Source organism: Emys orbicularis, chromosome 11 (assembly GCF_028017835.1).
Source record: "Emys orbicularis isolate rEmyOrb1 chromosome 11, rEmyOrb1.hap1, whole genome shotgun sequence".
Taxonomy (NCBI): domain Eukaryota; kingdom Metazoa; phylum Chordata; order Testudines; family Emydidae; genus Emys; species Emys orbicularis.
This window is the reverse complement of record NC_088693.1, coordinates 40,791,814-40,805,043: the sequence shown is the minus strand read 5'-3', so window position 1 is coordinate 40,805,043 and position 13,230 is coordinate 40,791,814. Positions and strand designations below refer to the sequence as shown.

General features: G+C 40.5%; 1 protein-coding gene across 1 annotated transcript in view; it reads right to left on the bottom strand.

Annotated features, from left to right (window-relative positions):
- MAP3K20 (mitogen-activated protein kinase kinase kinase 20) overlaps window positions 1-13,230 on the bottom strand; it is a 134,421-nt gene that overhangs the window by 19,264 nt on the left and 101,927 nt on the right. Inside the window, exons 11-15 of the mRNA XM_065413487.1 lie at window positions 7,801-7,845; window positions 6,753-6,783; window positions 6,525-6,664; window positions 4,234-4,296; window positions 57-149 (exon numbers count right to left, since the gene is read on the bottom strand). Coding sequence (XP_065269559.1) covers window positions 57-149; window positions 4,234-4,296; window positions 6,525-6,664; window positions 6,753-6,783; window positions 7,801-7,845 — 372 coding nt within the window. The remainder of the gene's footprint in view (window positions 1-56; window positions 150-4,233; window positions 4,297-6,524; window positions 6,665-6,752; window positions 6,784-7,800; window positions 7,846-13,230) is intronic.

The following is a 13,230-nucleotide window of genomic DNA, read 5'->3' as shown; positions in this document are numbered from 1 at the left end:
AGTAATGATTGAAGAAACAGAAATAAAACGATATTATCCCAACAAGATTCATTTACCTGTGGACCATTTCCCAGTTTCAAGTGATAACCAAAAACAAGTTCCAGGTTCACTACTTTCTCCATGTTTTCTTCATTTCCACTTGCAGAATCCTATCACAGAAACACAGTGTAAGAAATGACATCTATTATGAGTCTCTCTGAGTTGGTAACAAGCTTCCATTTGACAGTAAGAGTTTAATACCCTTGCCTTTTGTATGTTACAAATCTGTTGGCTGGTCAGAGAATACTATCGTCGTCTCAGTAATTCCACATAAGAACATAGGAATTGCCATACAGGGTCAGACCAAAGGTCCATCTAGCCCAGTATCCTGTCTTCTGACAGCGGCCAATGCCAGGTGCCCCAAAGGGAATGAACAGAACAGATAATCATCAAGTGATCCATTCCCTGTCGCCCATTCCCAGCTACTGGGAAACAGAGGCTAGGGACATCATCTCTGCCCATCCTGGCTAATAGCCATCGATGGACCTATCCTCCATGAACTTATCTATGTCTTCAAGTCACCAGGGCCTGATGAAATGCATCCTAGAATACTCGGGAAGCTGACTGAGGAGATATCTGAGCCATTAGCAATTATCTTTGAAAAGTCATGGAAGATGGGAGAGATTCCAGAAGACTGGAAAAGGGCAAATATAGTGCCCATCTATAAAAAGGGAAATAAGGACAACCCAGGGAATTTACAGACCATTCAGCTTAACTTCTGTACCCGGAAAGATAATGTAGCAAATAATTAAGCAATCAATTTGCAAACATCTAGAAGATAATAAGCTGTTAAGTAACAGTCAGCATGGATTTGTCAAGATCAAATCATGTCAAACCAACCTGATAGCTTTCTTTCACAAGGTAACAAGCCTTATGGATGGAGGGGAAGTGGTAGATGTGGTATATCTTGACTTTAGTAAAGCTTTTGATACTGTCTTGCATGACCTTCTCATAAACAAACTAGGGAAATGCAACCTACATGGAGCTACTATAAGGTGGAAAACCATTCCCAGAGAGTAGTTATCAGTTGTTCACAGTCATGCTGGAAGGACATAATGAGTGGGGTCCTGCAGGGATCAGTTCTGGGTCCGGTTCTGTTCAATATCTTCATCAATGATTTAGATAATGGCATACAGAGTACACTTATAAAGTTTGCGGATGATACCAAGCTGGGAGGGGTTGCAAGTGCTTTGGAGGATAGGATTATAATTCAAAATGATCTGGACAAACTGGATAAATGGTCTGAAGTAAATAGGATGAAATTCAATAAGGACAAATGCAAAGTACTCCACTTAGGGAGGAACAATCACATGCACACATACAAAATGGGAAATGACTGCCTAGGAAGGAGTACTGCAGAGAGGGATCTGGGGGTCATAGTGGACAGCAAGCTAAATATGAGTCAACAGTGTAACACTGTTGCAAAAAAAGCAATCATCATTCTGGGATGTATTAGCAGGACTGTTGTAAGCAAGACATGAGAAGTAATTCTTCCGCTCTACTCTGCGCTGATTAAGCCTCAACTGGAGTATTGTGTCCAGTTCTGGGCACCACTTTTCAGTAAAGATGTGGACAAACTGGAGAAAGTCCAGAGAAGAGCAACAAAAATGATTAAAGGTCTAGAAAACATGACCTATGAGGGAAGATTGGGGGAAAAAAAAAAAAAAAAGGGTTTGTTTTAGTCAGGAAAAGAGAAGACTGGGAGGGGACATGATAACAGATTTCAAGTACATAAAAGGTTGTTACAAGGAGGAGGGAGAAAAATTGTTTTTCTTAACCTCTGAGGATAGGACAAGAAGCAATGGGCTTAAATTGCAGCAAGGGAGGTTTAGGTTGGACATTAGGAAAAACTTTCTGTCAGGGTGGTTAAGCACTGGAATAAATTGCCTAGGGAGGTTGTGGAAAGAATCATTGGAGATTTTTAAGAGCAGGTTAGACAAACACCTGTCAAGAATGGTTTAGATCAGGGATCGGCAACCTCTGGCACGCGGCCCATCAGGGAAATCCACTGGCGGACTGGGACGGTTTGTTTACCTGCGGGAAGTGCACTGCTTCCCTAAGCCCCCATTGGCCTGGAACGGTGAACCACGGCCAGTGGGAGCTGCGATCGGCCGAACCTGCGGACGCTGCAGGTAAACAAACCGTCCCGGCCCGCCAGTGGATTTCCATGACGGGCCGCATGCCAAAGGTTGCTGACCCCTGGTCTAGATAATACTTAGTCCTGCCATGAGTGCAGGGGACTGGACTAGATGACCTTCCAGTCCTATGATTCTATGATGATTCTATCTAGTTCTTTTTTGAATCCTGGTATAGTCTTGGCCTTCACAACATCCTCTGGAAAAGAGTTCCACAGGTTGACTGTGCATTGTGAGAAGAAATGCTTCCTTTTGTTTTAAACCTGCTGCCTATTAATTTCATTTGGAGACCCCCTAGTTCTTGTGTTATAAGGAGTAAATAACACTTCCTTATTTACTTTCTTGAAACCAGTCATGATTTTATAGACCTCAATCATATCCTCCCTTAGTCATCTCTTTTCCAAGCTGAAAAGTCCCAATCTTATTAATCTCTCCTCATACGGAAGCTGTTCCATACTGCTAATCATTTTTGTTGCCCTTTTCTGAACCTTTTCCAATTCCAATATATCTTTTTTTTGAGATGGGGCGACCACATCTGCACGCAGTATTCAAGATGTGGGCATACCATGGATTTATATAGAGGCAATATGATAGTTTCTGTCTCATTATCTATCCCTTTCTTAATGATTCCCAACATTCTGTTTGCTTTTTTCACTGCCGCTGCACATTGAGTGGATGTTTTCAGAGAACTATCCACAATGACTCCAAGATCTCTTTCTTGAGTGGCAACAGCTAATTTAGACCCCATCATTTTATATGTATAGTTGGGATTATGCTTTCAAATGTGCATTACTTTGCATTTATCAACATTGAATTTCATCTGCCATTTTGTTGCCCAGTCACCCAGTTTTGTGAGATCTCTTTGTAGCTCTTCACAGTCTGCTATCTTGGGTATACGTACCAGAACTCACACATTAGCTTGTGTTACACTATAAACACTGGCAGCCTGTTACAGGGCCAGCTCCTGTGAGGTGCTGAGCACCTTCAGCTCCATATGAAGCTGTTATTTCACAGAACAATGTCATTTTGAGCAGCTGTCCATTGTAACTGGAATTACAGCTTGAAATCTGCAATGCAGTAAACAATTATGGATTTTCCTTTGACTGTACGATGGACTTTATTTTAAGTGGGTCCCACTGTATTGTTGTGCTGTAAATTATAACAGCTATAAAAGCAACTGAATCCTTTGGGGTCTAGTACTCTCTGAGTAGTTGACAGAATTCCTTTGGTTTGATGTATGCAGTGTAGTTGTAGCCATGTTGGTCCCAGGATATTAGAGAGACAAGGTGGGTGAGGTAATATCTTTTATTGGACCAACTTCTGTTCATGAGAGAGACAGTTTTCTTACCACAATTCTTAAAGCTTGTCCCTCTCACCAACAGATGTTGGTTCAATAAAAGAAATTATCTCCCCGACTTTGGGTTTCACGGTAGGCTCTAAATGTCAGTTGAGTCTTTATATCTTAAATCCAAAGGAAGGATCCCGGAGGAGGGTAGACCAGGTCTATCTTTGTTGGTGTCCTACCTCTTGTTGCTGATACCACAAGACCCAAAAGATGTATGGTTAGCATGCAGGGGGCTTAAAAAGGAAACAAAAGAATGGCTACTGTAGTACATAATTATTTTCTCCTGTAAGACAACAGAGTAAGGAATGATGTGCTCATTATGGTCTGGATTGGGACTACTTTGCTCACAACAATAAGTAGTTACTCACATGAGTAATCCACTGATTTCAGTGGGATTACTGATGGGAGTAACTGCTAACCCATGTAAGTAAGGGGGTCACAATCTGGCCTTATGATATTACCATCATATATTAACCTGCAAGGCACCTTTCTGTTGTATTAATTCTTTGAACCTCATTGAGAGGGTGTATTGTTGTGATATTACTTGTTCTGATATGAACACTCATATCGCTAACTTGACCTCAAAAATTTGCCACAGATAGTGACAATGCAGATGTGCACTCTATACTAAGTGTAAGGCGTGGTAGCACAGTGTGGGTACATTTATTGTGTCAAGACAGGTAGCACCTTTTAAATAAGTAAATAAATACTTACCTTAATTAATGGTGGGAAATGAAACATGTTTAGGTAATCATGAGTTAACTTCTCAATAGCAGTCTGTAAGAAACCAAACAAACCCAAATTAGACAATAGTTCATCATGATCTAATAGCGTAAATGCAGGACTGAAAAATAGCACTGTGTGTGTAGGGGTGTGTGTGTGTGTGCAGGTGTAACTCATTCAGGGTGTATAGTGTTCTCTGTAGCCAATCTTAATATACTGTTCTAAAAAGGGACTGTAAAATGGCACCTTCTTACCAGGGCCAGGTTTTCTGCCACCCCAAGCGGCAAAAAAAGAAAAGAAAAAAAGCCGTGGCAGCACAATCGCGCCGCTCCACTCTTCGGCAGCAGAGAGGGACTGAGGGACTCGCCACCGAATTCCCGCGGAAGACCCAGACGTGCCGCCCCTTGGTATTCGCCGCCCCAAGCACCTGCTTCTTTAGCTGGTGCCTGGAGCCGGCCCTGCTTCTTACTCAGCAGATCTGCCCCCTTGTGAGTATTCAGAGTCAGATCTGCTTAATTTAGGGTATGTCTACACTGCAGCTGGTCATGTGCTTTCACGGATGGATAGACAGACACGTGCTAGCTCTGCAATAGCAGTGTAGACTGAGTTAGTATAGGTGGCAACTACCCAGGGGGTCTAAGTGGGCTTGTACTCAGATGACTAGTTTGAGCTGCTGCCCATGCTATGCTGGGCTACACTGATGTTTTAGCGCACTAGCTCAAGCAGAGCTAGTACATGTCTGCCTACGGGCACTGGGAAGCACACTCCCAGATGCAGTGTAGACATACCCTCAACCACAAATATAGGTTTGTACTGGTTTTTACTCCTGTTAGCCTCACTGAGCCAACTCAGCAAGAACTGCATTCTCTATTCCAGGGGTTCTAAACCGTTTCCTTTTGGGGGCCCCACCAGCATGCTATAAAAACTCCATGGCCCAGCTTGAGGGGAGGTGGCTTGGGCTTCAGCTGCAATGTGTGGGGAGAAGCTTCTACTCCACGGGACTAGGGAGGGGCTGAGGAGCCCCGCGGAATGAAGGGAGCTTGGGGCTTCTGACGCTTGGGGTGAGGAGGCAGCTTGGGGCTTTAGCCCCATGGGGCTGGGGGGTTCAGGGCTTCAGCCCCGCGGGGCGGCTTCTCCAGGCACTGGGGCTCTGGGCTTCAGCCCCATGGGGTACCTGGGCTCGGGGCTCCGAGTGGCCATGCTTGGCAGACCCCCAGTTGGGAACCGCTGCTCTATTCCGTGTTCTGCGTCCATTTATTTACCAAGTTTTAATAAGTTTCACCTGATCAACCCCTGTGGAGGGCAATCACACATGTCACTAATGGAACTACTTGGAAACAATGGCGTACAACCCATAGAAATGCGATATTAATTTGGACTGTAATACCTTTATTGTGCTGATGCAAAAGATAGATATAACGTAGTGTGACTCTCAGGGCTGACAATCAGACAAAAAGTGTCCTTTTACTAGTAAATGGAGCACATTGTATACAGAATCACTCAGACATAATGGAAGCCCACAATGCCATTTTCAAGACATTTTTCAGAGCAGAACTACGGGTATGTAAGCCATGTTCTGTGACAGTAAGTAAATATTATTACTACTACGTCTGTTACTACTTTCCGGCCAGGGTTTTGCTGGATTCAGTGTAACTATTAAATAATTAGAGCAATACAATCTCTTGTGGATGAAATAAAGCTCAGACAGCAAAGGAGCCCTACGCACTAGCACTCAACTAGCTTTACAATTGTTCAAGAATAGAGTGTTTGGTACACAAAGCAGTTTTAAATTAGAGATGATTGGTGAAACTCAAGATGTTCAGAGATTTCAGTTCAAATACATCTTTGGTGTTTATCCAAACCTCGCTGATTAGGCAGAAAGTCTTGCGAGGTTCTGTCCTAAGATTTCCAAAGGTTTCACTTAGGTGGGAGATACTATTAGAAGAGTCTTTTGCAATATTTCCTATTCCTGTCTCAGCTTAAACCAGAAAATGCAGAGCAGCATGGGTATTTTTAAGAGAGAAAAAAACAACAACAAAACATCAACAACTCAAGGTTACTAATCTTTCTGGCATCTCAGAAAGTGTTTAGGTTTGCTTTGGTGCCTATTGCAAGCAAGTTCTGGGTATGACTCTTTTTCTCAAAAAGGTTTTTCTAGCCTTAGCTTTAGATCTTCTCTTATGCTGGATAAAACTGATGATTTCTGTCAACATTTAGACTGTCATTTACATTACACTGTCAAGATTTACTATTGTGATTATCAAGACATGTTGTTAAGATACCTTTAAATGAATGATATGTCCTTTGGAAAGAATTCCCATATCCTTTAAATCTTCTTCTTCTATAAGAAGCAACCGTTTCCCAGTGATATGATTTTCCTTAAACAAGTTGGCATAAACATTCATCTCACCAGAAGCATCACCTTAAGATATGAAAGGTTATACAGAAATCCATAGTGCTTTTCACTGGGGAAAAAAAGTTGAATCTGTGAGCTATAATGTATAGTTTACCTTTTCCAACAAGCTGGTGCAGCCAAAAGTACTGTAAAAAAAAAAAAAAAAAAAGAGAGTTTTGAAGGTCACACAATTAAAATGTATAGGTTACAGCACCTCAAAACACAAAAAAATGTAATGCTCATAATTCAATTTAAAAACAAAAATTAAAAGTCTTTTTAGTGGTGGGACAAGGGAATCAAACTTCTCCATTATATTTACTTTTTGGGGGCTATCTTGCAAGTTTGTTATTTAATATAAATTTCTTTCTGCTTTGCAGCCATTTTCTCAGTTTATTATTGCTTTTTAATTGCTACTGCTCCTAATGTAGATTTAGCAATTTGTTGTGTTATGAATGGGACGAGTTCAGCAGCTTGGACCATTACTACTTTGCATTGGCTTTTCAGTTAGTCCTTCAGTAACCTTTAGTTAAATGACCACGTTATGCATGATTATCAAAAGGCTGCTAAAAGGGATATTAAAACTGCTATGATGCACTGACGTGTTCGAGATAAACATCTAAAATTTCTTACCAATTAACTTGAACAAATGTTCAAAATATGATCTAAAGTTAGTATCGTAGCTAGTCCCCTAAAAGCAATTACATTTTGTATTTTATATGAAAGTGGTTTCCCATCCCCCTTTTTAGGATCTTAACTTAAAATGAATTCCAGTCCTGTTGGATTGGGCAAAGGGACTACGATGTTTGCTGTCCTCTTTTTCTCCTGACACTGGTGAGGTATGCATTCTTACAGCCCTTCAGTGTTGCTTGGTTCATGCCTACGACAATTCAGCAGCATACACTGATAACCTGCCAAGACAAATGCTTTAACAGGCCTCTGAGCATGTGACCATTTCACCAAGGCAATAAAGTCCTTCCTCTGTCAGGATAGGGTAATTTAAAAATCTTTTTTGGAACAGGAATTTTAAAAATATACAGTGTTAGAATCTTGTCTACAGATTTCTCAAATCACGACAATCTAGATTTCATTTACTATGATGTGCATCAGTTTTCTTTTATAGCGACATCAAAACAATGCCGACTGAATTAGTACAAAATGCTTACCACATCTTCTTCGGTCCACGCGCAAATATCAAAGGAAGGCAGCAACTGTGTGAGAAATATGAATTGAAAAGAGTAATATTGCTCTTCTTGTCCGATCATTTACTCAGGTCTCCCCCCAGTTTTACTTCGGTGGCTGATTTTATTTGGCACCTCCTCTCCAGCTAAGGTCATAAGCCTCCTGGTTGTGACGAGGACTTTCCTCATTATTCCATGGATTACTACATATAGTGCCATCAAAGTAGCATTCCTCATGTTCACATATTAGTTAAAGTGATCACAGGCTGGCTTCAGTGATATTACAGCAGTGATGGAATAGTCCCAACACCTCTACGGGGCAAAACTATTCAGGAGATCACCAAGTAACAAAAGCACCCTTGGAATTTTGTCACCAGCCGCATCCCCACAAGTGGGACTCACTAGCCACCACTTTCTCCTTGTGTTTCACCATCACTTTTACTATTGCTTGACTCCAGTAGTGAAAGGTGTGTCTTGGTTTTTCCCAATATCAGCTGGGAGGGAGATATTCTGTAGAGTGAATGAGCAGTCACTGCATAACAAGGAGAGCACAACTGACTTGGAACTGGGCCACTGCAGCTAGTCTTCCTTACTGATTAAGGTACAAGGTTGTTTGTCCCCTTTTACCCTTCGGTTACCGCCTAAACCTGCATGATCATTCCTTTTAGGAACTGTGGAACAAAACCTGAAGGGGACACTTCACAGACAGCTGAATGCCACAGCCCCTTGCATGGTATGCTTTGTTATATGGAGGATCAGGATTCCCCTCTTCAAGTATGAGGGGATCAGACCAGGATCTACTTGATACATAAGGGGATGGCTGTGTCAGTGAAACCCAGGAATGGTTAGAAGATGAGACAGTGAAAGATCTCACTGAGATAGTAACCTCCATCTAACCAGCTAAAGAATGGGTTATTCTAAGCTGTAGTCTCTGCTCATTGGTATCCTGTTAATTAGATGTATCTGAATTGACAGTGCCACCCAAACTCTTGCCACCATACTCTGGCTGAAAATTTATTGAATTACTTAATTACCAAACTGTAATTCAGATTTCACTGGTCAACCCTCAGTCTGTGTGGTCTCCTTACATTGTGGGCCATGCAAGCCTACAAGCACCCGAGTGCCCAACCTCTTGGCAGTCGCAGTTCCTCCTCTCCAGAATTCCTCCCTCACACTTGAAAGACTTTGTGCCTATGCATGGCAGCCACCCCATGTGTTCAAATTGTTATCTATTAGTCTCCTCCTTTCCCTGACCCTGCAGACTGTGGGACAACAGGCCAAGGTGCCTCCCACAATGACTTCCATCCAAACTAGTGACAAGTCTTTCTGCTCTTCCCATATGGACTCCCACTGATGGATTCATGACTGTCCTACACTTGTTTCCTGTGTCCTGCACTACAGCTTCTGCTGAACACTGCAAGATGCACAGAGGAAAGCTACTCTCCCCCACCCCAGTGGATTGGCCAATCTGCTTCCAGGGAAAATTCCTTCCTCACCACAAACTATTTTAACAAACCAGCCTTGTCCATCCCTGTGAAGATCACTTAACCCGCCCCACACCTGTCCCGCTGCCCACGCCTTCCTGCCATAACTCTTCCAGGAAATAAATGGCCTCCTCAGATAGACAAAGCCAACAATGCCTGAGCTAAGTGGTCACTGGGATGAGAAGCTGGCTTTGACTACCACACGGAAAGGTATGTTTCCCTTGAGCCCCTAACTTCCCCATGCGTGGGCCAAGCGTCATAACCCTACCGATTACAAGTCAGGAAAATCGAGAAAAGAAGTGACAGTTGAATTGGGGCGGAGAGGGTTGTAGGGTGGAAGGGATCCACCTACTGCTGGCAACTAGGTGGGGCAGGATCTGGCAAACCATGATGACCCTTTTGAAGGCAGAGACCCACAATATTTGCAATAATTAACAACATAATTGCCCTTAAATTCCAAATGGGCTGGCGTTTTCCTTTCCATTGGGAACCTTGGGTACAACAGTTTGCTGTATTTCATTATGTATTCTACCATTGCACAAGTTCAATATTCCGTTCTTGCTTACACACAGTAACTGTCCAGATGATTCCCATTTTTAGGAGAGGAAAATTAGTGATGTGAAATGTTAAATATATTTACAAACAAATAAATAAAGAGAAAAAAGGGGAAAATGCCACACCCTGCATAATATGAAAAAGATCAAAGCAGAAGGCAATGAGGAATCCCTTTAAGAGCAGCAGTTTACACAAGAACACAGAAGCATAAAAATTTACTGTCAAAATGTTTATTGCAAAATAGAAGTTGGGAACAAAGAGAAGCAAAGGAAAAAACTTCACATCAAAATCAAGTTCATGACACCAACTGAGAAAATTGAATACATTACATTTTTTTTTTTTTAAACCTGGAAAACCAAATCCATACTGTGAACAAAGCAAGACATCACATGTTAAGTGCGGTGAAGAAAACAACTGACTACTGAAAGGTCTTACCACAAGAGGGTGTAACATTGCATGTTCCACACAAATTAGCTAGTCAGTTTACACCACAATAATTTTGGCACAGGTTTTGTTCAGCATAGTATTTCAGTAGGAAGGGATGAAGTTTTCTAACACTGTGAAAATATTTTCTATTAAAATTTCATTTGCTCACACTTGGAGTATAAATAGAATCATTTCCTAGTATTCAGTACAAAACTTTTTAAAGAGTGCAAAAGCAAGAAAATGCAGTGGACTATATCTGACTTTAAAAGCCAGCAGAATATTTTGCACACAACGTAAAATGTTAAATGTAGGTTGTTGATACTACAGTCCTGAAACTAAATCTTCACACACCAGAAACCTCTATACAGACTTCATAGTGTGCACTATGTTGAAGTCAGGGGGGAAAAGTGCATTCCTCTCCAGATTTCTATTGGTACATTTTAAGGACTGTAAAAATTATTGCATGTCCTGTGACCCTATTTTGCTACATGAAAGTTGGAAGAACAGAATGGATTCTCTATTGGCCTGTAATTAAACCTCTGTCAAGTCGGAGGTCTTATTAAAAACCTGTAAAAGCTGCCTTATTGCAAAAACAGGAAATAGCTTACTAAAGATGTACAGTAACTTTGCTAGTTACTTATTAGCTTTATTATGCGTGCTGTGGATTTACTGCTGCTGATAGCAATATAAATCATTAATGTATCAATATTTAATTAGAATAACTGCTTTAAGATCTACAATGAAATGAAATCAAAATCTAATAAAATACTGCAATGATAAATGAACAACAAGTCAAGAACATGACCATGTGCCGAAGAGCTACTTCAGATCTCGTGTCTCAAAAATCCCCAGCATCTAGAGGAGACTAAGTCCAAGTATTACAATTAACAAATATAGCCAGCTGATCAAGCATATCCAAACACTCCACAAACAATATAAGCCCTGAAACTAAGTCCTCAGATCTAAGCATTAGATCTCAGAGCAATTGCTATTCTAAAGCATTAGTATTAGTACAGTTAGAAAAGTGACTACATTAAAATAGTCTTACTCAGCATATCTATTCCCTGCAACTTTTCCAAGTCTGAAAGAATGAGAACTGGGTTCGGAGTCAGGAAATCCTGAGTTCTAATCCCAGCTCACTATGTGGCTTTGGGTAAATAAAAGGGCTAAACTCTGAGTTCCTCAGGTCAGGAAATATGTCCCACTAAAGCCAGTGTTAGTTTAAGTATATTGACTGAGTAAAAACTAGAAGTTCAGATTTGGCCTTTAACTTCTCTGTATCAGCTTCCCCAGCTGTGAAATAGGATAACAACACTTCACCTTATCTGCCTCATAGGGCCCTGGGAGGGGATTCATTAGTTAACTTTTGGTTAATACTTTGATCATGTGACATGCTATGTAACTGTTAACTATTATTAGCAACTATTGTAGACCCTTTGGTGTTTGGACATCTAGATAGATTAAAAAACCAAGTTTAATCCTGCTAGCACTGCAGAGCAAAATCAACGGTGGAAGATCAAAACTGTTTTGTTTTCCCTCCATAACTTTCAAAATTAAAATATAGTGAGGATGTTTGAGGCAGAAACAACATAGCTGGATAGTCAAGCACAATTTATTTGTGACTTGTAAACTGAACACATTTGGTATGGCAGTCATTATAGGAGAATACAAAAATAGACCTCCACAATGTCATTTTGTAAGCCAAGCTACTAATTTGAATATAACCATACTTTAAAGGAATCACAACAGGAAAGTTTGGGAAAAGCCTTGAGCTTAGTAGATCTTTCTTTTACAACAATTCTAGGACCTTTCTACTTTGAACACGAAAGTAAATGTTTGGAGAGTTATTTCTTTATTTCTCTATAGATCTTTATTAGAGTTGGCTAAAAAATAGAGACAATTCATGAAAATGTTGTCCTTGTTTTTCATTGACAAATTAAATTTAAATTCTTTTTACCAGCTCTGCTCTCTATGTGCAAGATGCCAAATTATTCCATTTATTATGCTCAAATAACTCCTATTCACTTTAATGAGAGATGCATGAGAATATCGGTCCTCAACAAAAAAGTGATGTGATACAGTAGTGTTGGAATATTTTATTAGGTGAAGATTTAAATCAAGAAGTGGATTTGAACATCTAATTAAAACCAACACGTATGTGTATAAAGTGCATTGAGATTATTAGGTGCTTTAAAAGTGCAAAGTATCAGTATCAGTGCTAAGAAGAGATATTTTTGTTTTTGCATTTCTAAACATACTGGGTTCAGTTTTGACTTTAGTTACAGCTGTGCAACTCTACACTAGAAATATGGTACAGTAGTTTAACATAGATACATATTAGATTATACAAATCCTTCAATTTTTCCTGCCTGTAGTATAGTGGTTATAAAAATAATGTTGTTGCGGTAGCTGTTAGCAGGTGCAGACTTAAAAAACAATACAAATCTGCATTTGGAAGTAGCTTGTTTGCTGCCATTTCCATTTAATTTGTTGTCCCTTTTCTATTCTGTCCCTTTCCACACCCTCAGTCACTTTGCTTAGTGCTCCTAAAATGCTATTACCACTGATATTGTAGGAGCAAATTTCACTTGGACAAGATATAGCAAATTATCCCAATAAGAACGTATTGCACTGTTCAGTGTTGAAATGACAAATTCTTACTAGCATGAAAAAATTGCCCCGGATATCACAAAGACAATGGACTTGAACCTGCTAGCAAGAGGGTGGAACCTGGCTCAAATTCTATACATTTCATACAGTTAAGGGCCCAATCCTGTGAGGTGCTGAGCATCTTTAGCTCCAGTTGAACTCAAGCATTGTTGAAAGCACTGAGTGCTTTGCAGGTGACCAGAACAGCACTGGGCCATACATGAGGAAAATTTGCACTCGTCACCCTAGAAAAGCTAATTTTAAAACTTCTCAAGAACTTTTTCTCTTATTTCTAAATAGT